At 32.4% G+C, this 25,852-nt stretch overlaps 2 protein-coding genes across 4 annotated transcripts in view; one reads left to right on the top strand and one right to left on the bottom strand.

The window, feature by feature from the left end:
- LOC140439614 (uncharacterized) overlaps positions 1-25,852 on the top strand; it is a 1,046,430-nt gene that overhangs the window by 825,944 nt on the left and 194,634 nt on the right. For all 3 annotated transcript variants that reach the window (XM_072529640.1, XM_072529641.1, XM_072529642.1), the window contains exon 5: positions 10,163-10,422. In XM_072529640.1, coding sequence (XP_072385741.1) covers positions 10,163-10,422 — 260 coding nt within the window. The remainder of the gene's footprint in view (positions 1-10,162; positions 10,423-25,852) is intronic.
- Positions 18,179-25,514, bottom strand: LOC140439615 (uncharacterized). The gene is made up of 4 exons (XM_072529643.1): positions 25,415-25,514; positions 23,710-23,942; positions 21,277-21,435; positions 18,179-18,471 (listed from the first exon to the last, which is right to left on the bottom strand). Exons 1-4 carry the CDS (start codon positions 25,493-25,495, stop codon positions 18,324-18,326), a joined length of 621 nt encoding a protein of 206 aa, XP_072385744.1. The 5' UTR covers positions 25,496-25,514; the 3' UTR covers positions 18,179-18,323.

Raw genomic sequence — 25,852 nt, 5'->3', positions numbered from 1 at the left:
CTGTTACTCATCAGGTCAGTATATTTTTATATAAAGTGATGACAGTAACGGAAAACAATGTTCATACCACTTTCGTAATATCTTAGGTTATGTTATGAATGAATTTTCAACATAAATTAACTACATAAAAAACACGTTAGTTCCACCAAAATATAACCTAACCTAATGAATGTATTATAATTAAGATTAAAATAGTTATTATTTTGTTTTTTTTTCCTTATTACAGATGACAGTGCTCAGTTACAAGAGCCAGCAACATGTGAAGAGGCAGTCGGAGAAGATTTTCCTGCAGAAGAGCCGAGTATAGAGGATATGGAAGTCCAAGGCTGTCAGAACAAACCGGTTTTAGCACGCAAACGCCAAAAGAATGAGTCCAAGAGGAAACGTGCAAAGAGACTTCGTAATAAGGGACAATCATACATCAATGTTAAGGGTAATATTGTGGCATGCAAGAGTTTTACAAATATTGATTGTGGGTGCCCTAAGAGATGCTTTTCATCATTCACAGAAGATGAAAGACGAATGCAGTTTGACAATTTTCATAAAATGGGTGATTTCAGCAAACAAAATGCATACTTATGTGGACTTATCCATTAGGCGTCCATACAGTGTAGACGTCCACGGTCTGGAGCAAAAGCCGAAAATAAAAGTACAAATTTGTTCCATATTCAAAAACGAGATTGCAGAGTTCGAGTGTGCAAAAAGTACTTTTTGTCTACTTTTGCTGTAAGCGATGGGAGAGTGACTAGAGCTCTTAATAAAATAAGAGATGGACGAACCCCTGGGGAAGACCTACGGGGTAAACATGTTGCTGCACGGAAGTTAACATCGTTGCAGGCACAATCAGTTATAGACCACATTAATCGTTTCCCTTTTTATCAAATCCACTATACAAGGAACGATAATCAGAACAGAAGATACTTGAGCCCAGATCTTAATATTGCAAAGATGTACAATCTTTATACACAGTGCTGTGTGGAAACTGAAATTGATCCTGTGAATGAGTATTACTACCGATCTACTTTCAACTCAAAATTTAATTTACAGTTTCACTTGCCTAGAAAAGATACACGTAAACATGCGATAGGTACAAGTAAATGGTAAATATTATGGAGCAACATCCAGAAACAAGAGCAGAGCTAGAAAGGGAACGTAAGCTCCACTTGGCAAGAGCTGAAAAAGCACGTGCTACTTTAAAGCCAGATAGCACATTGGCAAAAGAAAATGAAGATTTATGCACCTTAACTATTGATTTGCAAAAAGCGCTCCCGTTTCCAAAACTAACAGTGTCTGAGGCGTACTACCGGAGAAACATGTACTGTTACAACCTGGGGGTACATGATATGGGAAAAAATTTAGGGTACCTGTACGTATGAGATGTGACGATGGCAAGCAGGGGATCATAAGAAATTTCTGCGTGCCTTACCAAGCACATAAAACACAATCCCTGTAAATACATAATAATTTTCAGTGACACTTTTGGCGGACAAAACCGAAATATTAATGTAGCTTTAACTTTAATGAAACTGACAAAAGAAATAAAAAACGTAGACGTCATTGATCTAAAGTTCATGGTTTCAGGACAATCGTATCTACTTAATGATGCTGACTTTGGTCACATAGAACAAGCAGTATGAAATCAAACTATCTTCACCCCGGATGACTGGTACAGAATAATAACAACCGCACGGAAAACAAAAAACTTCTTGTTAGTAAGAGGCAGATGAAGATTTCCTGAGTGTTAAAAACTTGACAAAAGCAGTTACAAGACGACAGAAAAATATAGACGGGGACAAAGTGAACTGGTTGAAAATACAGTGGCTTTGTTTCCAAAAGGACAAGGAATATTGTATCGTGTACAAGAACACACTGAACAACTTTATGCCATTTGAAGAGCTTGATGTAAAACCTGCCAAACATGGTCGACCTTGTAGCCTTGCTCTTATTGAACAAGATAAACTTTATAATTGTCTCCGAAGTATGTTCTTTCTTAAGAAAAAAGGCATGCTGTATTTGTTAAAATACATCCTCCCTGTGAATCACGCTTTTTTTAGAAACATAAGGAGTCATCAGAATGAAGAAGAGGTCCGTTTCTTGATGCGATCTCTGAGGAGAACGAAGAAGAAATTTAAACCTTAATTATTATGCTACTAACAACATTTTTATGTATGTTTTATTAAATGTAAATAATATTTTTACTTTAATACCCAAAACTCATTATGGTGTAAGTCACTTTTTGGTATGCATTGTGGTGGTAAGTCTGTACTCTCATAATAAAATACATAAAAAAAACAAACATTGCAAAAAAATTATGTTACTCAGTTTAACAAGTAAATTTAGTACGTTGACTAGTAAAAACTTTAATTCAGTTTATCTGAATGATTCACTGATTTTTCTGAAGTGTCATAGGCAAAACCTTCGCAAAAAAATTGAAAAGTAGTTAATTTGACTTACACCACTATATTTCTCAGCCCTTCTACATAAAGGCAAAAAAATGATGATGATGGCTATTTGGATGGATATGGATATAAACTTATTGTATATATCTGCTTGATAAATTAAAATATAACTACATAAATTTAAACTACTACATAAAATCCATAACTCATTTATGGATATATTATGTTGTCGGTCGATGTCGTGTTTTTACATTTTTTAAAATAAACATCACAATGAGGCATTACTACATGAAACAAAGTGAACCAATAGGTACATTCTTTTTTATTTTATAACTTTATTATTTTTTATTTTATTTTATAACTGTAAGCCGTCTCAATGTATTTTGTATTAAAATTTCAGGAACGCTAGAATAATAATAAAATAAATTAAAAGAAAAAATAAAAATGTATGTTGCCTTAATAATATGTACATGTTAAAAACTTAAGATATTTTAGCCTTCTTTCTTGAAGGTTACCTTAGAACAAAAGTGTACACAAAAAAAGTTACAGCCCTTTGAAGTTACAAAATAAAACTTGTTTTTTTGCATTATCTCCTAAACTACTTGACAATTTGTAATAAAAATGGACACGTTACTTTCTTGTTCTGAAAGCATTTTTCATAAAAAAGAAACAACAAAATCTAAGAGCAGAGAAAATAAGTCCACAGTCAAAAGCAACCAACAGCACACACACACACACACACACACACACACACACACACACACACACACACACACACACACACACACACACACACACACACACACACACACACACACACACAGACACACAAATACACAATAAATGTTTAAAGTGACCCCCATTTTCTTCAATACACATTCGGTATCGTTTTAATAGGAAAAACCGAATGCGCTGAAAAATCATATTTTTCTGACGAAATTGATTTGCAGCTTCAACTATTCTAACCCTCAATTGTTGTTCGTCCTCTGTTGTTACAGAATACACTTTTTCTTTCATAAACCCCCAAAAACAAAAGTCCATGGGGTTAAGACCTGGACTTCTGGGTGGCCAAGAAATAGGGGCGTCACGACCCCTTCCGATCCATCGACCAGAATACTGCCTGCAAAGGTATTCCCGGACTTCATTACTGTAATGCGGTGGAGCGCCATCTTGTAGAAAACCACATATTTTGCCTTATTGCATTTATCACTTCTTCCGAATACTCTTGTAAATCGTTTGTCAAGAACTGCAAATAATTGTCACCATTTAAATTGTTGATATTTACCAGCTGTTAAAAATGATAAAGCTAGCTGTCATATGTCAAAACTAAATCTTAAAACTGAGAACAAATAAAATGACAGCTAAGCCACGCCCTATGATCTACAATTTTAGATATTACAATTTCCTTACAAATTCTTATGAAAGCAATTATTAATGAAAAAATGTCCATTTTTACTTTAAAAGTTCAAACAAAAAAAGTTACGTGGATTTCACTAAAATTCACTTTTACTTTAAATTTCTGAAGGTAGGACCTGGACTTATACTATACTCTCTGCCACGCGAACAAATTTATCTCCATACTACGAAAAGTATTTTGAAACGGCTTCTGAATTAGGACAACAATTTGAGGTTGAAATTGGCGGCACTAGACACAAACTTCGAAAATCTGCTTTTTAAAGAACTGGAACCATGCGGGTATCTTTCAGATTTGTTGCAAACGCCGTTCTAAAAACATCTCATATGAGAGACGGCTTACAAACAAAAAACAGTGATTACTCTTATCTGAAGTGACACATTACTTTGAGTATAAATCACTTTTTCTTCGACAAATTTGCCGGTTTTTTTTTTCGACTAACTAAACGCGTCTGCTCATTATGGCCACCCTTTTAAACCTCCTCTGTAACTACACATACTGCACAATTACCTATCACTACACACTAGATTGCCATGAAAAGGGATGAAGAATGAGAAAACATTACAAATTTGACGTAAAATTTGGACTAACCGACCTCAGCGATCTAAATGGATATTTATTTGAAACGCAATATCGAGCGGCTTTCGATCAAAGAAAATACCAAAGAATTGGCGTCTGTGAAATATAAACAAACTGTAAAATGGTTTATTATTGACCTCGGTGACGCAAATAGGATTGAAAATACTTTGGTGTTTTAATACGTAAGGTAGGAAATGAAATACACTAAAAATATTCTTCGGTGTCTTAACAAATACGAGGGGATTTCAATATATACCAAGGAATTTTAAAATGCTACATTAGGAGGACAGTGTTATTACACTATTTAAAATGATATATACAGGGTGTTAACTAATTTTGGACTTGCGACTCACATGTGCACCCTGGTAAGATTTTGTTGCTATGTGCTGACTGGCGGTGATGTGAGTCTTATTAATTTGATTTCTATTTTTGTCAACAAATAAATAAAAGTCAACTAAAATAAGGATATCTATATATTGCGCAAAAAACATTACAGTTTTCCAGTCAAAATAGTTTAAAAATATGTTTTATAATTCAAAAAACTAATAATTCCTAACGTCAAACAAACTAAATTATATCAATTGCATAACAAACAAATAAAAAACTTGACTCTTAGCATGTAAATTAGTACAGCACTTGCCAACACAAAGTCCAGTTTTTCCATACAGTTTATACAGTTTTCACAATGATATATTGTTTGTTTTCGTAAGTTATTTTTTGAACATTGCCTACAACATTTTCTTTGTGTTTTTCCGGCATAACTTACTGCAGAAATTTTAATAGTTATATGTGGTGCTTTGTTGTTTGTAATAATTTTATTTTGTTGATTTGGTAAAATCAAGGTAAGAATCGATAATCGAAAATCATAGAGTGATATTTTATGACCTGAGTACTCATTGTATAACAAATGTGATTTTAATAGCATTAGTTGAAGGAAATGTATTCCTAATTTTTTATACCACCTCAACGTCTTTCTGTCACAGGAGTAGTAGGAACTCAGTCAATCTTGTCGGTCAACTACTTTTTAATGCTTATTGTAATGAAATATGGGAGCAGGTTTGCTCTTCGTTTGTTGTCTTTTGTCAATATATTCAATCATGTCGTTTCTAAATTTGTTGGATATATACAAAACGTCCCTTTTGTCTTTACATTTTCCTACCAATATGTTATTACAGTAGGTCGCAACTGTTTCACCTTTCTTTAATTTTTTGGCTATTACTCTAAGATTTTCTTTTCGTTTGACATTGAGGGTGCCAGCGCAGTGTGTACTTCGTGTGGTTAAATAGTGAGCTAACTCATATTAATTATTAAAGTGGTCCTTCTAGATGCTACTTTCAGAATCTGGATGTTTTAAAATTAAACCATTTGTTTCAGTTAACATATGGCGTTTTTTTTATGTACTGGCGAAAAATCAGACGCCCACGCCTTCTTAGTACCATTGACTCATCCAGAGACAAACTTTTTCCGGGATAATAAATGGCTTTCATCTTTCTGTTAAAAAAATTAATGACTGGTTTAATTTTTATCAGACCATCTATAGAATGTTGTTGGTCACTATTGGTAAAATGTAGACATCTCATGATTAATAGAAATCTGTTACGACTCATGTGCTCAGCGAAGCATTTTAGAATAAACAGATAGTGACCTTTCCAGTAATCTTTTCATCTATTTAACGTTATTGTTACTGTGTGCAACACTCGTGCTAAGAAAATCAACATTTCTTTAAATGTAACAGGTTTCCATCGTGTAACTCTGGACTTCTCAGCAATTCCCTCCGAACAAAAAAACCATTTAGCATAACGATTAGTTTCCTCAACAAATAAATTTACTAGTTTATCATCAACAATAAATCTAAAAAACCGATAGGTTCTTTATTGCCTGGAATTGTTTCTAGAAATTGCTTTTTGTTAGTCAACTGAAACTTTTTCATTTCCCCTGATTAATCGGACCACTGAAAAATACCATTAATAACATTTTTTTTTTGTAACAAATTACCATAAAAATCAATTACCAATATTACCTTCCGCATCATCTGTATGCTCTTCCGAATTTGATTCACCTCAACCGCAGTCCCAACCACTTATATCAAAATCTGAATAACCATTATTATCATAATTCTGCAATATGTTTAAAAGTTTTTCTTTCGTTAAAGGTATTTTACGTTTTTTTTTTTTAGTTTTAATGGATCTGAAATATCGTTATCCATATTTAGTTAAAAAAAAAGAAAAACTTAAATCGGCTAATAGCTTTAGCTAGTTTATGTTCTAAACAACACGCTTACAGATTCATAAACACGTACCTGTAATACTGTCGAAATACTAACGTGTTTTTCTTAGCCACGTCTCTCCGTGGTGTGTACTAGAGCCTTTCTTCGAAGGTCGCTTTTGATATTATGTCCCATGTTGCTCCGTCAATTAATCGATAGCAGGACGTTTTAGTTCTTTTTGTTCTATCAGTTAGATTCTGCCGTGAAACTGCAAACTGCAACACTATATCGGATCTAACGTAGGCCTAGTACAACTGAATTCTCTTGGCTTTATTTTGAGGGCTGGATATGAAAATATAAGGTTAAATTAGTCTTTTTGCTTTTTTTTATTGATTTCTTGAGTATTATTCGTGAAATTGAATCTTTTATCGAGGTCAACTTCTAAGTGTTTGACCAAATCTAATTGGATTACATTACCCCCATCGTCAGTTCTACTACCGATGGATTTTACTGCTGCGTAAACATAATAAACTGCGTCTTTTCAGCGTTGATTTTTATTTTCCGTTTATCTATGAAGTCCGAAATTCTTTCTAAATGATTTTCTAACGTTTCGACGATTCTTCTGTCTTATTTTCCTGTTGTACATATTGCCATCTGCATTTTTGCATCTATTGCTAAATCTAAAACAAAAATGCTGCATAAAATGTGCGAGTCATACTGTTCTGAGGTATCCTTTCCTGAATTTCTTGGATCCTAGACATCTTTTAATCGGCTGAAACTTAAAATGTTCTATTAGTTAACTAAGTATCACAAATATTAACTTAATAATAGGGCAATCTATCTCTGTCTAACTTGTAGATAAGCATTTTTCCAGGCTGTATCCTACACTTTTTTAATGTCGAGAATAGCCATTCACATTTTTGATTTCTAATAAAGCGGATTTTGGTGTCGTTAACTACTCTTGCTAGCTGTAGTTCGCAATTTTTTCCTTTTCTGAATCAAAATCAGTCTTCTTGTATGATTGTTTTTCATTCTGTACGTTTCATTGGCCTCTTATAGATAATTTTTTTCAATATTTTTCCTGGAGATTTCAGTAGGGATATTGTCCTATAACTTTCTGGTCATCTTTCGTCTTTTCTTGGTTTTAGTAATGGTATGATTTTCGCATGTTTCCAGTTGTTCAGAAAATGTGCTTTCTCCAGGCAAAATCTAAAAACGTCGCAGTGAAATAATATAAATGCCACCTCATTAAATATATCTATCTATCTATCCAGGCAAAATCTAAGAATTTAATATAATTGTACACTTACCCGCATGAAAAAACATAGCACTTGCAAAATTGTAATTCCCCTTAAACCTCGAATCAAGTGTCAAACACAATTTGAAGTTGAATTGCGTTTTTAATATCTTAAAGTATCAAATATCCAATAGTACTATGCACCGTATTTTTACACGTTTCTTATCAACCGAAGTTTACACTAAATGACCTGGAACCGGTCCCCAACGAAGAACTAGAGCCCATAATGATCGTTTCATCCTCTTACAAAGTCTACGAGATCATCGTGCCACGGCTGTACAAATCCGAAATCAACCTCAGTACATTCGGAATACTAACGTAAGTGAACGAACAATTAGACGAAGGTTTGGAGAAGCAAATGTAAGCAGTCACAGACCTGCAACAGGCCTACAATTTCTCAGGCGCCATCTAGTTGCGCGGCTTCTAGTTTTATTAACCGATAAGTCCAGGTTTAATTTGCAGTCTCTAGATGGCCGTGAAAGAGTATGGCGAAGACCACATGAGCGTTTTGCATAATATGCCTTTAGTCCTAGGGTAGGCTATCAAGGGGGCTCAATTATGGTGTGGGCTGGAATTTCTCTAGAGGCATCGTTCCGAGAGGCTTCATAACAGCTGCCAGGTACATTCATAAAATTCTTCAAGATTTTGTTGTGTCTTATGCTGGTTTTGTTGGAAATAACTTTGTTCTGATGCATGATAATGCCAAGCCTCACAGTGCAAGAATCATTTAACAATTTTTAAACGGAGTAAACATTCCTGTAATGGATTGGCCAGCATTGAGTCCAGGCGCAAACCCAATAGAAAATGTTTGCGCCATGCTTGGGCGAAGGATACGAAGTCGTGTTCCTGTCCTTTTAACCTTAAATTTGTTACAAAGATCTCTTTTAGAGGAATGGAAACTTATTCCTTAACAGGTCATTTCTTATTTGTTTTTACGCATGCCAAGGAGAATTTACGCACTAATTCAAGAACGTGCAGAAAACATTCATTATTATAATCAATTTGTCTAGACATATGACTTAAGTTTTCATTAATTGCGTGTCATTTGGTACAACATTTACTTACATTTTTTGTTTTATTTTTAAATCGTTATCTACTGAAACAGTTGTTTGTTCAAAACTTTTTATTAGAAATTACTTAAACAGTTTGTTTTGTTTGTGTTTACGTTATTATGATAGTAAAAGTTTAAAAAGAATTAAAATTTTAAGTTTTTATTTTAAAATGCAAGTGCTCCGTTTTTTGTAACGGTGAGTTTTGTATTATTTTCTTCGGTAGCTCCTTAAGTGTAATATCGTGGATGTATGTCTTCTACTCCTGGGTCTCTGTTTCCTTTTATTTTCTAATGATTTTTGCTACTTCTGCTGGAATGACCTAGTCTTTTTCTTCTAATAAAAATTCACTTTTTCTTCTTATCTTTTCGTATCCGTTGTTGACCATTTCTACGGTTTGTTCTTCCGACATATTTTTATTTTGCCCCTTTATTTCGGCCATTTTTCTTGCAATTGTGTCCACTTTTTGTGAGTTTCGTAGTTTCTTCTTCGTCGAATATTGGGGGCATCTTCTGTTTCACTTTCGTTATGGCTTTTAGCATTTTTTAAATATTTCCATCATAAATCTTGAATTTTATTCTTTTTGTCCTTCGATATGCTCTTCTGATTATGTTTCTTCATTTAATAAATTCTTTCAGCTCATTCGAAATTATAAGTTCTGTTGTTCGTGTATTCTTGCGGTATGTTATTATTCATTGCTTGTTGAATTTTTCTTGATTCTGATGATGATTTCTTCTATTTTTATTTCCATTTCATCTGTGTATTCGAATTCTCTTTTCATTTTTATTTAGTTTAGCTGTCTTCTGTAATTCGGCCAATTAATTAAGCCTTAAATAGAGTACTTTTAGCATGAAATATCGTTCATCTTTATTTAACACAATATTATTTCTCTTTTAATATTACAAGTACGGTTACTGTGACCAACCAACCAACCAACTCTTACGATCCACTACGTGAGCGTTTCCCTTAAGGAAGTTTGGGGGACAAATCATGGTTCTAAATCTGATTGCATAAGTATTATATTATTACTGAGTATCTAAAAGTTAACATGATTTTTCTGATATGATGTGATATCTGAAAATTAATATGAGGCAATTTCCCTAGCGGGGTGTATGCTAATCTCCTTCCGTATCCTATTTCAATTTATATTTAGTTTGTTTTAGTTACTAGTTCCTGTATTGTTTGGCATAATAAATAATGTATCTTTCTTTATTCAAGGTTCAACCAATCTAGTAGGAAAGTTTACTCAAAGCGTGCGGCGGATAGTCCAGGATGTAAAAGATGAGGGCACAGCCACAGGTGCTACGAAGGAGGAGGTCATCGACACTAATGAAAGGCTCAGAGCAGTGAGAGTTCGAATGGATGAATCCTATGACACCGCGAAGAAGGCTTTAGTCGGACTGATGGGAAAATACAATGAGAGCAAGAGCGTGCACAACATATTCCAAAGATATAATATGCTCAAAGCAATGATCAAGGTAACAATTTTATTAGCTAATATTAAGAATAATGCGAGCAAACTTGTCATTTAATATTGTCAACCTTATAAGTTTACAAGTTATATTCTTCATATTTAGCAAATTTCATGCTAGCGTATCTATTACAAATCTTACAGTATTTAACCTTCACGATGCAAATTTACGTCGTTGGTGTAAGCCATGAAAAATCGCGAATTCACGATTCAAAATTTATTAAAAATCTTGATATTATTAAATAAAAAAAATATTGTTACTAATTATTTTATGTTTAATCCTTGTTTTTAAAGTAAATAAAAAATAAGTACCACATTGGAAAAGTTGATCTATTGTATGTTAAAGGAAGAAATTTATGTAATTTTTTAGTTGTATCCCTGATTTGTGGAAATAACCAATAGTGGAACAATTAGAGAACAATTTTTTGGGTTTACGCACCTTTGCCCGTCTTTCTTATCACTGAGACTCAAAACTAGTTTAGCTATTTTTGGGAGGTATTGTATCATGTGGTATTTAATATTAATAAATCATGGACTTGTGGTATTTCAGTTTTTAATAGCATATTCTAGTTCTCTAAAATTTACTGGACCTAGCAGAAAATGGTTTTGCTCATTTGAAACACCGGTGTGACCTTTAGATAGTTAGAATGATTGAGGAGCAATTTGATCAAAAATTTCATCAACTAATGTATTGTTAAGACATATTGTATTAGAGATAGGTTTTCTGTTTATCTTTGAATTTATCTTTGATTTATCCTGAAGAACGAATATTCTTGTTTGAGACAAAATGTTTCCAACTTTCTTTAGCTATTGCTTTTATTTTTTTTTTAACTTTTTGCCATGATATCTTGATATTTCAAGTAATTTTCTAAGTTAATAGCCTTTTTTATATTCCATTTACTTTTCGTGATAATTTCTTCGTCTTCTTCTTCTCCTTTTTATATAGACATGACTCTGTCTGTTTTTCAATGTGCCTCCAGTAATTTGTCGTTCCATCGTTTCTGAGAGTCTTAGTATTAGGGAACCATCTTTTGCCGTCTCTACTACTCTATTTGTTTTTATTCAGCTTATCTTTTCATTCTACTCTTCTATTTCTTACCCAGTTCTTGTGTTCTCCACCTTGCAACTACGTCGTATATCTGTACTTCTAGCTCTGTCCCAGAGTGTTTTACCATCAATTTTTCATCCAGTGTTTTCATCTCTACTGTTTCATTTACCATCAAGTGTTTTTATCTCTGCTGTTTCTAACATCCATTTTATCCTCTCTGTGTCAGGTCTTGTTTCTGCCGCGTATGTCAATATTTTTCTGATGACTGTTTTGTAAATTCTGCCTTTCATTTCTTTCCTGATATTTTTATTTCTCCATATTGTTTTATGTAGGCAGCCTTCGGCTCCGTTTGCTCTATTCACTTGATCTTCCACTTCAGTTTCGAGCTTCCCGTAGCTATATAATGTGATGCCTAGATATTTAAACTCCATCACTTGTTCTATTATCTGACCTTCCAGCTCCAATTTACATCTTAGTAAATTTTCTGTTGCAACCAACCATTTTTTGATGAATGTAATGCCTAGATATTTAAACTCCATCACTTGTTCTATTATCTGACCTTCCAGCTCCAATTTACATCTTAGTAAATTTTCTGTTGTAACCAACCATTTTTTCTTTTTTGGAGAAATTAACATGTTAAATTTTGTGGCGGTTATATTCAATTGGTGAGCATATGTTGTTGTCTCTTTATGAGAGAAGTACTGCATAGCAGATTATTTTAAGTTGTTTTTCTCCCATTTGGTATCCTTGTTTATTTCTTACTTTTTTATTATTTCATCCACAATCAGGTTAAATAATAGAGGACTCAGGGAATCTCCCTGTCTTATCCCATTGCCATCTTCAATATGGTCGGTTAGTTCTTGTTCTACTTTTACTTTTATTGTGTTGTCTTGGTAGCTATTTTCGATTGTTTTGATTATTCCTAGAGGTATCTTTCTTGTGTACAGTAAGTGGATAACGTCTTTTAATTTGATCCGGTCAAATACCTTTGTAAGGTCCACGAAATATAGATATGCTGGTTTGTATTCTAATGATTTCTCTTGCACTTGCCTTATAATTTCATTCAGTTTATTTGTTATCACTTTGGTTGTTAATTTTAGTGTTGTGTTTTATAAATTTATTACTCTGTAATTTTCCGGCTCCGATTTGTCTTCCTTTTTGAAGAGAGGGATAAGAATGCTTGATCTCCAGTCTTGAGGAATTCTGTTTTTTTCTAATATTTTTTAGATTAGTTTTAATAGTTGTTTGATCAGATCTGGTCCACCGTACTTTAGGAGTTCGTTCGGTACTCTGTCCTCTCCTGGTGATTTCCTATTTTTGAATTTGATTAATGCTTTCTTTACCTCTTCCTCCTCAATGTTTATTTCTTCGTTTGTCATCACTTCTGATGGTATTGGTTGATTATCGTCACCTTTAGCAAATAGGGATCGAAAGTAGTCTGCCCATGTTTCCTTCTGAATGTGTTTCGTTTTTATTATCGTCTCTTTTCTTTGTCCTGTGATAATTCTTTATATTTCTTTTTGTGTTCCGTAGAAATCGTGTTCCATCTGTTTTGAGAAACTCTCACAGTGTTCGTTTTTTTATTTGTCTAACTAAAGTAATTGTGCCAGTTCTAATTCGTTTATAGTGGTTGCATGCCTGTTGTGTTTGTTGGGCTCTGTATTGTAACAACGCATTTTTCTTTTCTTCACATTTTGTCTTCACTTCCTCTCTAAACCATGGTGTTTTCTTTTTTGATATGTTAGTGTTTGTTACCTTTTTCTCTCCAAGTGATTCTGTTGCTGCGTTAATTATGTTATTTTTGAGTTTTTCTCAGCTTTCCTCGATGTTATCATTTTGCAATATTTTATTCCCAACGATCTTATCTGATATTCTTTTCCTGTATAAGTATTCGGGATAATTTCTTCAGGTAAATTATTGTTTTTAATCTCTATATAGATCATAAAATGAGTTGATCCCAAAGTATCTGGATATATAGACCAATTAATTTTATTGACTAGATCTGCCGTAACAAATTTAACATCAATAGGACTTATTTTGATCTGGTTGGATTAAAATAGTAGGTTCTCCATTATTAATTACTTTAAAATTTAGATCATCTTCAGTTTTAATAATTTGTGTTCCAATTGTATCATTATAACCAGATCCCCAAATTGTATGATGAGCATTGAAAACTCCACTTATATTAAATGGGCCACTGACCTGTGAGAATATGTTTGTCCAATCATTTATTGTTCTTTTAGAAATAAGAAGTTTGTATACAGATAGAACACTTAGTTCAATTGTTTTAAATTTAATTTTGATGTCACAAACTTCTATTTTGGTAATAAAGTTATAATTTAGGTTTAGTTCACTGAAGGTAATTGTATTACAACTTAGAATGGCTACGCCCCCATAGCCATCGTCCCTATCTCTTCTAGTAAGATTTTAATTATTAAAAGAATAATAATAGTCTTTTTTAACCACGTTTCACTAATGAGCATAATATCGATTGTTTTATTGTTAAATATTGCACTAAACTGCATTTATTTGACATAATAAATCTAGCATTCTACTGACTTATTTTTAAAACATATACGACCATTAGGAGCTAGTATTTTTATTGTTTCTAAAACATGTTCCAAGCCAGTGATTATTGTCTTATCGTCAACCATTTTTATATCTTCTCTTGAACAAATATTTTTTTAAATATTTTTTTTTGTTAATTGGTTTTTATTTTCTACATTGTGATAATTTGGTTTATGTGGGTAAGTCATTTAGTAAGTCCAATGGACGTTGGATATAATGGACTACATGTGATTAGGTTTATATTCCAACATTTATAAAATTTTTTGAACTTACAACTGCCAAATGACATATTGTCTGCAAACAAGACTGCTGGGAATGCCAAGAGTTGAAAACCGATTTCCATGTTTATCGCTCACGTTCTTTGCTGTTTTACATTCTAATGGAGTTTATTCAAGCCAATTGCTGAAGTAGTGATAACAGTTAAACAATTATAACTTCCATAGTTAAATATATCTGCAGCTACTTTGGCAAACGGTATGTCTGGTCTTTCGTGTTGCAATAATGTTTTTTTTTTGGATGTTGCGACTATATTTTAGGCAAGTTTTTCAGAAACAAATTATTCTACACCAGAAAGTAGCTGCGGCCAATAAAATATTTTCCTAAATTTAGATTTGGTCTTTTCTGTACCAAAATATCCTACATGTAATTTGGTAAACATTAGAGATCTTAGCTTAAATGGTACAATCAGTTTCAAGATACATGCAGGTTATTTCTGATTTTGTAATACACTTCAACTTCTGGACTTATTTTCACCTTTACTGGATATCCATTTTCACAATAACCTTTTACTTGCCTTAAACTCACGTCTTCACCTGCTGCATTAAATTTTATTCGATACTGCCGAGATCTTTCTACAACTTCAGTAAAAATCTTATCTTGTTTTGCTTCATTTTTACTTGGAATATTAAAATCATCAAAATAGAGACCTATAAACAAATTTTATTCACTTTTCTGGACTGACATTTAACCCAAATGGAAGTCTTTTTAAAGTCATATTTCCCAAATAGTTTTATAAATGTACAATATCTTGTACTCTCTCTATACAACTAAATATGGCAAAATCCTTCTTATAAATTTAAAACAGTGAAGACCTTCTTTCCTCTTTGACCCTAATTTTTCTACAGTAGGTATGAGAAATTGATCAGAATAAACATACTTATTTAACATACAATTTTAGATTCCCTTGCCGAGTAATTTATCAAGCTGTTTGCTTCGCAAGTTTTAGGAAGCCAGTGGGAAAAATTGAATTCGTGTTCGCCAGGTAGAAATCGTTTGATTTCTCTTTTTGATTTTAGATGGCGTAGTAACGTCCGTATATAGTTATTTTGATAACTATTGTCTAGGACGGGAAAGATTTTTGTTTTGGTTCAGAGTAGTGGCTATACCGCTCTGAGGAGCGAAATACGTATAAGCGGCTGTCGCTGCCCTGTATCAAAACAAAAATCTAATACCGTCATTATGTTTTATTACTTTACTTCGATTGGAGTACCAAAAAATGAATTCACTACGAATTTTGACCATGATGAACGGCATGTGAAATGCAATTTTAGATTCCCTTGCCGAGTAATTTATCAAGCTGTTTGCTTTGCAAGTTTTAGAAGGCAGAGTGGTAAAAATTTGAATTAAGTTTCGCCAGGTAGAAATCGTTTGATTTCTCTTTTTGTTTTTAGATGGCGTAGTAATGTCCGTATATAGTTATTTTGATAACTATTGTCTAGGACGGGACAGATTTTTGTTTTGGTTCAGAGTAGTGGCTATACCGCTCTGAGGAGCGAAATACGTATAAAATGAATTCACTACGAATTTTGACCATGATAACGGCATGTGGAATGCAATTTTAGAATCCCTTGCGGAGTAATTTATCAAGCTGTTTGCTTTGCAAGTTTTAGAAGGCACAGTGGTAAAAATTTGAATTAAGTTTCGCCAGGTAGAAATCGTTTGATTTCTCTTTTTGTTTTTAGATGGCGTAGTAACGTCCGTATATAGCTATTTTGATAACTATTGTCTATGACGGGAAAGATTTTTGTTTTGGTTCAGAATAGTGGCTATACCGCTCTGAGGAGCGGTATAGCCACTAGGCCTATAAGCGGCTGTCGCTGCCCTGTATCAAAACAAAAATCTAATACCGTCATTATGTTTTATTACTTTACTTCGATTGGAGTACCAAAAAATGAATTTACTACGAATTTTGACCATGATGAACGGCATGTGAAATGCAATTTTAGATTCCCTTGCCGAGTAATTTATCAAGCTGTTTGCTTTGCAAGTTTTTATACGTATTTAAATGTAAAGCATTTAAACACACCTACCAGATTAGCATTATTTTAAAGGGTACTTTACCAGTGCCTACAAAAATATCTTTATTATGAATTATACATTTATTACGTTCACTTTTATTATCATTTATCTCATCTACCTTTTTTATCAAACCTAAGTTGACACATAAATTAATGCCTAAAATTCTCATATTGTCGACATCGAACAAGACAAACCTGATATAGAATTCACCTTTTTTATTTAGCATTTTAAAATTACTTGACCTATGGTATTTTACTTATTGTTGCCGTATGTTATTAGGAGATTCATTTTTTGTTACTTTTAAGATATCGTTTAAATTCAAACCTTCAATTTTTTTTACACGAAAGCAGTTACAGTTAGCACCTGTGCCTAATTTAAAAGTGATAGTTTTATCATTATTAACAACCTTAGTTGTCCAACAGTTGACTTGATCATTTTAATAATAATAAGATACTGTCTATATTTGGCAAACCACCTACAGTTGTGTCATAACTATCATTTGTAACCTCATAGACTCTTTGATTAGTATTAGCAGACCTAGAGGCTACTCCTGCATTAGCTAAATTAAAATACTTGCATACTACCTGGAAATGATTTGCATACTTTACCAAAAGCTGGGCAGCTTCTGGGACCATATCAATCGTATTACTTTTATCTGCACCTATATTTCTTATAGTACTATTTTTAAAACTGTTATTTTCTCTTCTTCTCAAGCTGTTACGTATCATTTCGTTTTTAAGATTTTTCAATTAAAACTTGCTCGCTTCTGCTGTTTTCTACAATGGATCTACAATGTCAAATTTGGATTTCTTAATAATCTCTCTTGCACTGTCTGAGCTCTAATGCCACTTACTATTTTAAGTGAACAGTTTTTGGACAAGTGAATCTTCTAGTATTACAAAATTACATGGCTTTGCAAAGATTTTAATGTCTGTCAGGAACCTGTAAAATTCTTCATCTTCACCTTGACTTCTATTGAAGAACTTATACCTGTTATGTTTCATTCCGAAGTGGTTTGCAATACTCCTCAGACGCCTCTATTACTTTATCCTTCTTTTTTTCCTTATTACCAACAAACTTTAACGCTCTAAAAATGTCTTGAGCATCTTCGCAAAATTTAAGAAAATTGCAAGTTTGGTATCGTCATTTTGGTGCCTTGACAGACTCGATTTTATAGGTTCGTTACAACTGGATTCTTATTTAGGGTTCTTTTAGACCTGACACCATGTATTATTATGTTTACTGTGAACATGTAAGTAAAGACACACAGACATACGTTTTTATATTTTATTTTTGCTCCTTAACAACTTGAAACTTTTTATAACCTAGTCATCCTGTTCACTGACCTGATTAACATCCCTGCCTTCACTGGTGGTGCTGCCAACCTAAGCTGTACAATAGATGCTGTATAGAAGAGTACGTTAGTTGCTGAAATATATAATAGCAAGTAGTATACCTTTAAAAATTAGGTATCAGGGATGCTGGCAGGCATACCTTCTGGTTTTGGCCTTTTCTTACATAAACTTAATTCGCAGACAATGTAACATGAATTAACATTTGCTGCTGGCAATCTATCTATCACCGGATCTTTACATAATAACCACTTTTATGTGAATTTCACTAAATAGTGTAATGTGGTTAGAATTTAATTCCATATTTTGTAACTTTAATAATAAATGTAGAATAGAAAAAAAAAATGTCTTTATGCTTGTGCGGTTCATTAAGTGCACTTTGCACTTTATGTAGTTGTGAACTAATCAATAAAAACACAATAATGAACTCGTGTGTCATAAAAAAACTAAAAACTAAGTTTTAAATAAAAAACCGTCGTGAAAACATACATCTTTATTTAATCTTCTAATCGATCTTTTCTCATTTCTGACAATACTGACCAGAACAGTCTTAAAATCCACATTCTTTTAAAGCTCATCAAAGTAACATACTGAAGAGCAATATTTCAATACTTTGGTCCAATTTTCAACTTGTTTTTCTCATCAAGACTTAGGATCACATGATGAATCGCATGTTGCATTGATTTTGAACTCGTCGTAGAATATTGTATGATTTTCAAACACTAATAAATGTATTTTTTGCATTTTTTGCTTGCACACAATGTTATCTTGCGGATAGTTTATGCTTTGCCTAAAAGAAAATTTATATTAGGAACTGTAAAAATATTTCTGTACAAAAAAATAGTCCACAAAATCTTGCATATATTTATGTATAATTCACGGATTTTTTTTAGAAAAGCTCTAACAGGTTAACGTAGATAGGATTTTTAATGTAAAATTTGTTATATTACTTTCAAATTATGATAGTAATATATTAGTCCAGAATATGATTGCTTTCTACTAAGAATTATCTATATATGCATGAATTTACTTGAAATTATGATAGTAGGTAAAAAAGAGCTTAAAGATCAAAATCTACCCTATGTCAATATGTGCTTTCCTTAACTCGAGGGTGAAAAAGTTTATCAAAAAAAAAACTATGATAATCGCTTTTTTTTTTTTTTTTTTTTAACATCCAATGTTTATTGCAATCTGTCTCATTATAAACAATAAGCAATATGTATGATTTATGTACAATAACATAGTGGGAAGCTGCCCAGTGGCGAGCACCCAGGTAAAATATAATATAAATATAATCTATGATAATCAATTAGTTTAAACTTTCACTTAACAAACAGAGTTTGTACAGGTAAACATCACTGACACTCATATGAGAATTACAAGGCTAGAAACACAAATTAAGGAAATATTTAGAAAACACTTTTCACCGCATCACGAAAACATCAAAAAAACATCAATTTAGACAAAAAAGACATTGAGTTTATTAAGGCTATATACTGGAACCAAAAAGCAGTAGTAAAGGTGAACGATATAGAAACAAATAATATACTGATTGCGAGAGGGGTTAGGCAAGGATGCGTCTTGTCTCCGACGCTTTTTAATGTGTACTCACAGGTCATATTCAGAAAAGCCTTATGAGAAAGAAAAGAGGGAATAAGAATTGGTGGGGAAATCATAAACACCATGAGATTTGCAGATGGCACGGTAATTATGGCTGAGAGTATAGAAGAACTACAAACTTTACTAGATGCAATAAATAGTGAATGCATTCAAATGGGACTTGACATCAACACAGATAAGACCAAATTTATGATTGTATCAAGGAGTCCAATAAATAATGAACAACTAACTCTTGGTGGACAGCAAATAGAGAGAGTGACAAAATATAAATATCTGGGAGCTTACATCAACACAGAATTAGATCCAGACCAAGAAATCAGGGTACGAATAGAAATGGCAAGAGCAGCGTTCTTAATAGATGCCTTTGAGATGTATATATACAGACGAATGTTGAGGATTCCATGGGTACAAAGAGTTACTAATGTTGAGGTACTTCGTCGCATGTGTAAACAAAAAGAATTACTAAGAATAATCAAAGAGAGGAAAATGCAATACTTGGGTCATGTGCTGAGAGGCGAAAGATATGAATTACTTCAAGTTATACTGGAAGGAAAAGTACAGGGCAAAAGATCAGTAGGAAGACGCCAGAACTCGTGGCTGAAAGACCTGAGGAGATGGTTCGACCGCTCATCCGCAGAGATCTTTCGCGCAGCAGTTTCCAAAACTACAATTGCCATTTGGATCGCCAACCGTCGAAAGGAGACGGCGCAATGAGAAGAAGAAGCGTTCTTAAAATTCAAGCAATTGTTCTGTGACAAAAATCTGAAAACTGCGCTGAGACTGAGGTTTGTTGAATGTTACGTCTGGTCGCAACTATTGTACGGCGTAGAAACATGGACATTAAAAGCACAAATAGTTAAGAAGCTTGAAGCCTTTGAACTTTGGATATACAGGAGAATGTTGAGAATTCCATGGACTGCCAGGGTCACCAATGAGGAAGTGCTAAGAAGGATGGGTCGAGAAAAAAATTGTTAAGAACAATAAAAGTACGCAAGTACGCAAAGTATGCATACCTTGGACACATACTAAGAAACGGTAGATATAGTCTTCTGCAGAGAGACTGGACAAACATGACTGTAGACGAATTATTCCACGTTGCAAAAGACAGAGAAGCTTTTAAAAACGTGATCGCCAACCTCCGTTAATGGGGACGGCATAGGAAGAAGAAGAAGACAAAAATGTTCTTAAAAAAACAATTAATCGTGTTTATCAATTTAACGTCAGAAATTAAACGTTTTCCTACATTTTGTATATTAGGAACTTCTCGAACTTATCTCGAACACTATTTTGTATAGAAAGAGTAATTATTGATAAACAGGTAGATCAACAACAAATATAATTATTTCCGTTATAAGGTATAATACGGATCATCAGTTTTGTGTAGTCCCCTGTGAGTATGGTAAGATATTGAGATATATGCATGAAAGAATAACACCTAGTGTTAAAATTTAAATTTATAATATAATGTACCCCTACAGTCAGTACGTTAAAATAATGAAAGAGTAAACACTGGAATAGTCTGGACAACCTCGTAGGGGAAGTTTATCTGATGCTAAAATAAAAATATGCATTTTAAAGTGGTTAAATCATGTTCAACGTCAAAATGATAATCACCCAATGCGAAAAATCAATAATTGCAAGTTTGAGACGAAGACAAAGTAAATCTTGGTGGGAAACACAGGCACGTCATGAGTGAAGTGGATTTATATTGGTATGTATTAACGTCAAAAGAATGATGAATGGTGTATAAAATGTTTTCATTAAAAATCAGATCTTCCTCTGGCTTACCTTAGTTTAAAATGCGTTCGAACAATACTTGTGTGAAATCAAAGTGATGTTTACAATAAAGCCATGAATTTTGCAAGACTTTGTAGACCATAGAAGTAAAATGTAAAAACTTTTTTTAATATATTCATTGAATAAAGCGTTAAGTAACTTTTTTTAAAAATTTTTTTTAATATTTTGCAAATCTTACCCAGTTTTTCTGCAATTTTCTGATGTGAAAGTTTGTTTGTATTTACCGACGTTCACTATATATCTCCAGATCCCATTTATATTCTTCATTACCCAGGGTGTGAAACTCATTTTTTCGAATTCGCATAAGGCCTTTGGGATCTTGGTACCACCTCCTACTCTAAAAGAAATACAAAAAGATAAAACAAAATGTTTAAATTATATATTGTGTAAAATTTACTTAATATAATATATTTATTGTTTTTCCAAGGAAGAAAAACAAAGAAATACTGTTAGATCATTAAAGTGAACGTGATTGAACCATTTTTATGAGATTGTATTATAAAAAAATATACATTTCAAGTATAAGTATATTGTGCTTACGGTAAAACATAGTCGCATATCGATTATCATAGTAAAAGAAAAAATGCGAAGTTTTTATTTTAAATTAGTTTTTGCGATACTTTTGGTAAAAGTAATCTAATCTATGGCATGGAGAATTACTTACAGAGATATGGCAAATAACCTACCGAGATATGGAGAATCACGAAAAACAACAGAAAGAATTTTGAAACGACAATATAAAGATTATAATATTTAAGAAAACATGAAAAACAGGAGACAACTAAAGCAATATTTATTGTATCAGAATGGTTTTATATGTCAATTGTAAGCGAATAAAGAGATTTGACATTATTGTAGCGTGACTTTTGTGATAGTTACTAGTGATCGATTTTATCTAATATGCAACTAACTTGTTATTATAGACCAGTCAAAAAATTAAGTATGGAAAATTTATTACGCAACGTAAAGAGTGTTGTATTAAATGTCTACAATTATTTTCGGCAATAGAATCTTTATAATTTTGTTGAGAGTATAGTTGAAATGTCGTCCACAGAAATGGGATATAAAAAATCAAAAATATATAAACTTTTAACAAAATGGATATCAGCTGGTATAACTTCATCCAAACCTAGAGCAGGTAAACCAAATTCTGGATGAACTTTTAAATTCTCGGACCCAACTAATCTTTTTATTAAGAAATATCGGAAGTAATGACAGAAAATTTAAAAACATATATTAATCACTTTATGAAAGTTGAGAAGAAGTTATGAAAAATTTATCATGTTATTGATAGCAAAAAAGAGCTTGTAGTAATTTTACTACAGGCCGACATTACAAGGATGACAATTTACCTGAGACAGAATATGACAAACTATAACTATAACCTCCTTTTTGTTTTCTCCAGGAAACAAATTTTGTTTTAGTGACTTAAAGAAGGCCTCTGGCTAATTACAAAATAAATAACTGATCGAATCCTAATATGTGACACAACAAATGAAAGGGAAGGATATAACGAATATATTAAGATAGAAAAAATAAATAAGGCAACTACCAAACGGTCACTACTCAGTCTCTTTATTATTAATGAACTTATAGGTACATATGAAATATAATAGGGTAATATGGATAAATCACAAATTTTGATTTATTGACTTAAGGCTATGACTAAGCACAAAATATACTACTAATCTAATCCTAGCATGCGACATAGCAAATAAAACGGGAGGATATAACAAATATATTAAAATAGAAAAAAACAAACAAGGCTACTACCAAAAGGGCACTAACACCCTTATTATTACAGGGCATACGAGATATTACATGACACTACGGATGATAGATATTAGACACATTATAAGGCTTAATTGACAAATTAGCTTAATTGACCTGAAGAAGGCCCCTGACCGAGTACAAAATAAACAACTAGCCGAACCCTGGCCTATGACACATCAAATCAAACGACGTGAGACGTATAGTACGTACATATATAATGTATATAGCGTGCCATCAAATATATATATATATATATATATATATATATATATATATATATATATATATATATATATAGTAAAAAACATGAAATCAGGTCAGAAGTGTACCAGACCATACTTTATATTTACATAAAAGAAGTTTATTAATTTAAAAATTGTAATGAGTGACTGAAGAGGCCAATTGATTGACGGGCAAAATGACTAGTTTAACTAAAATTGTTCAGTTTTTGTTAAAACTACGTATTACACTTACGTAGAGATGTTTTGTATGAACACCGATCAAATTTAACTTAATAAATATATACATAACAAAAACGTTCAACCGACACTTTTATGAAATACATTTTTTCAACGTTTTACTTATATACTTCATAAACTATAATAAACTTTGTAAATTATGCACGCCTATATATTTTGGTCTCAGAGATTAGTGTTCTGAAAATTTACTCTACATTACTTTTAAAATACGTTATAACAAAATCAACTGTGTGAATAAGTCACTCAAAAATCTATAAAAACACATCTAGAACATACTAACAAATTATTGGCTTTGGCTAATTTAAGCAGACAAATACATTTATGGTTGTCGCTTGAGAAAGCAATTAAAAATGGTTTACCTTGGATGTATCGCAAAATTCGCCTGTTGAGTTTTGAATAATTCTCCGAAGAGAGATTCGATGTTGTATTTACGATTCTCTCTATTCATCATTTTCATTATCTTTTTTCTCGGATAATCCTTCGCATTTTCGCAGATTTGATTACGGCACTTCTCATAGGACTTAAAATTTTTAGGAAACACAGGCGGTTTCTGACTGGTTTGGTTGATCTCTTGAGAGTACCTCAACTGATGCTAAAAACATTTATTAGAAAGCTTATACTTAGTATTTTGAATAAAATTACAGTTACTATGTAATCAAATACAAGCGTTAGCAAAAAATCGTAAAAAAAGTTACAAAAAATGTGTATAAAAATTAGATTTTCTAATTAAGATAGACGAAAATTATGAAAATTATATCTACACAGTATCCGAATAAAAGTTTATGGCCACCAAAATTTAAGATATGATATCGTAAAACATATTAAAATAGGACGTCTGCGGTGGATGGGGCATGTAATGCGGATGAAACAAAATAACCCAGCTAGAAAAACGCTCCTTGATAGTTCCATTGCTCAGAAAAGAAGAGGAAGGCCCACAACAATGTTCCTTGATAACATCGATGAAAACATGAAAAATATGGGAATACGTGCTTGGTGGAGAAAAGCGATGGATGGGGACGACTGGTAAGAAATTCTAGATGAGGCTAGAACCCACGTAGGTTGTAAAGCCAGAATGATGATGGTGATAATGATGTTTTGGCTTAAACCCAAAAAACAGGTCGATTTTTAAATCAAGGGGACCAATATTTTATGCATAAATAATTCTTGCAACTTTACCTCCAACCAAATATGCCGTTTACTTTAATACCCTTATTAGAGTCTGCCACTGCTTCGGTAAATGCTTTTTTTACGTAAAAGTAAAACAATATTGGAGAAATAATACAATTCCGTCCAAGCTCCCATGAGTTAAAGGGGGTTATTATTCTGTGATGTTTTGTAAAAAATGATGTATTAAAATTAGAAATTTTGCGAAATCACCAAAATGCTTACAGTTAAAAAAGTGACACACCTACCTGAAATGTGCCACAATTCATCAATTTATATATGTAACACTACAAAACAACAAGGAGGTATTACATGCTGTCTACTATGAGAGGATAAAAAGATCTCAGATGTAAAATTTTTTTTTAGTTAAATTTAACTTGATATGTGATGAAATTAGGATGACAACTGTTATAATAAAACCAACTTGGAGTAAAGACAGGAAGAACCGTACCAACTATATAGAAATGAACAGAAAAAAGCACCACCAACCCTGAAAAAATTCTCAAAAACAGTATCATGGAAAAAGATCTTACTAGGAGGAAAAGATGGCAAACGAAAAAGGGGAAAACCAACAAAGAAATAATTACAAAATTATGCGCTGATACACCTGATACAATATATGTAAAGTGGTATAACAGGTGAAAAAAATAAAGAAACATATAAAATAGGAGGGTTCAATTAATAACAATTGATGTAAAAAATCCAAGTATCCTTGTTCTAAATGGATTTAATCAAACCCAAAATAAATTGATGAGAAAGACATCAATTCCAATAAAGTAATAAAAATTAAAAATAATTCATTAAGGGCATATAAATGTAAAAATTAAAAAAAAACGTGCAATCGCTTATAGTTACATGCAAAATTATATCTAATGTAAATATTAGGTGGCGAGTACTTACTTCGGAAACTGCCGGTTGGAGTGTAAGAAGAATTATAACAGCACATGATAGCGATAACGACATTGCGAAAAAACTGCACATATTTCTTAGCACCAGTAACAAAGAGCAATGGACATTGTTTATAAAATTCAGGTGGTTTTTATATAATTTGGTGACGTGAAATATACTTATCTGCATTGTTTGCGTCACAAGCTTGCTTATTCCGGTCATGGTGGAAGTACATGAATTTTACATAATATTTGCCCTAATATTATGTAAAAACTTGAAGATGAATCTTTACAAAATAGCGAAATTAAAAATTGGTTATTTTTCTATTTTTGAACTGAATGTATCATTAGCAATTTTCTTCTTGGAAATAACTTTATTTAAATGCTTTGTATTCTATGTGAATTATTTTGCATTTATGGTATGCATATTTATATACACATTGTGTAAAAT

The sequence above is a fragment of the Diabrotica undecimpunctata genome, chromosome 4 (assembly GCF_040954645.1).
Source record: "Diabrotica undecimpunctata isolate CICGRU chromosome 4, icDiaUnde3, whole genome shotgun sequence".
Classification (NCBI taxonomy): Eukaryota; Metazoa; Arthropoda; class Insecta; order Coleoptera; family Chrysomelidae; genus Diabrotica; species Diabrotica undecimpunctata.
The sequence above is the reverse complement of the archived record's forward strand: the minus strand, read 5'-3'. Positions and strand labels throughout refer to the sequence as shown.

What these genes read in the sequence shown, in the direction of transcription:
- LOC140439615 (XM_072529643.1), bottom strand. Translation starts at nt 25,495, where the DNA reads ATGTGCAGTTTTTTCGCAATGTCGTTATCGCTATCATGTGCTGTTATA. An exon ending in AATTTTGCGATACATCCAAG is followed by an intron (nt 21,436 to 23,709) that starts GTAAACCATTTT and finishes TATTTCTTTTAG; the next exon opens with AGTAGGAGGTGGTACCAAGA. An exon ending in GAAAATTGCAGAAAAACTGG is followed by an intron (nt 18,472 to 21,276) that starts GTAAGATTTGCA and finishes ATTTTCTTTTAG; the next exon opens with GCAAAGCATAAACTATCCGC.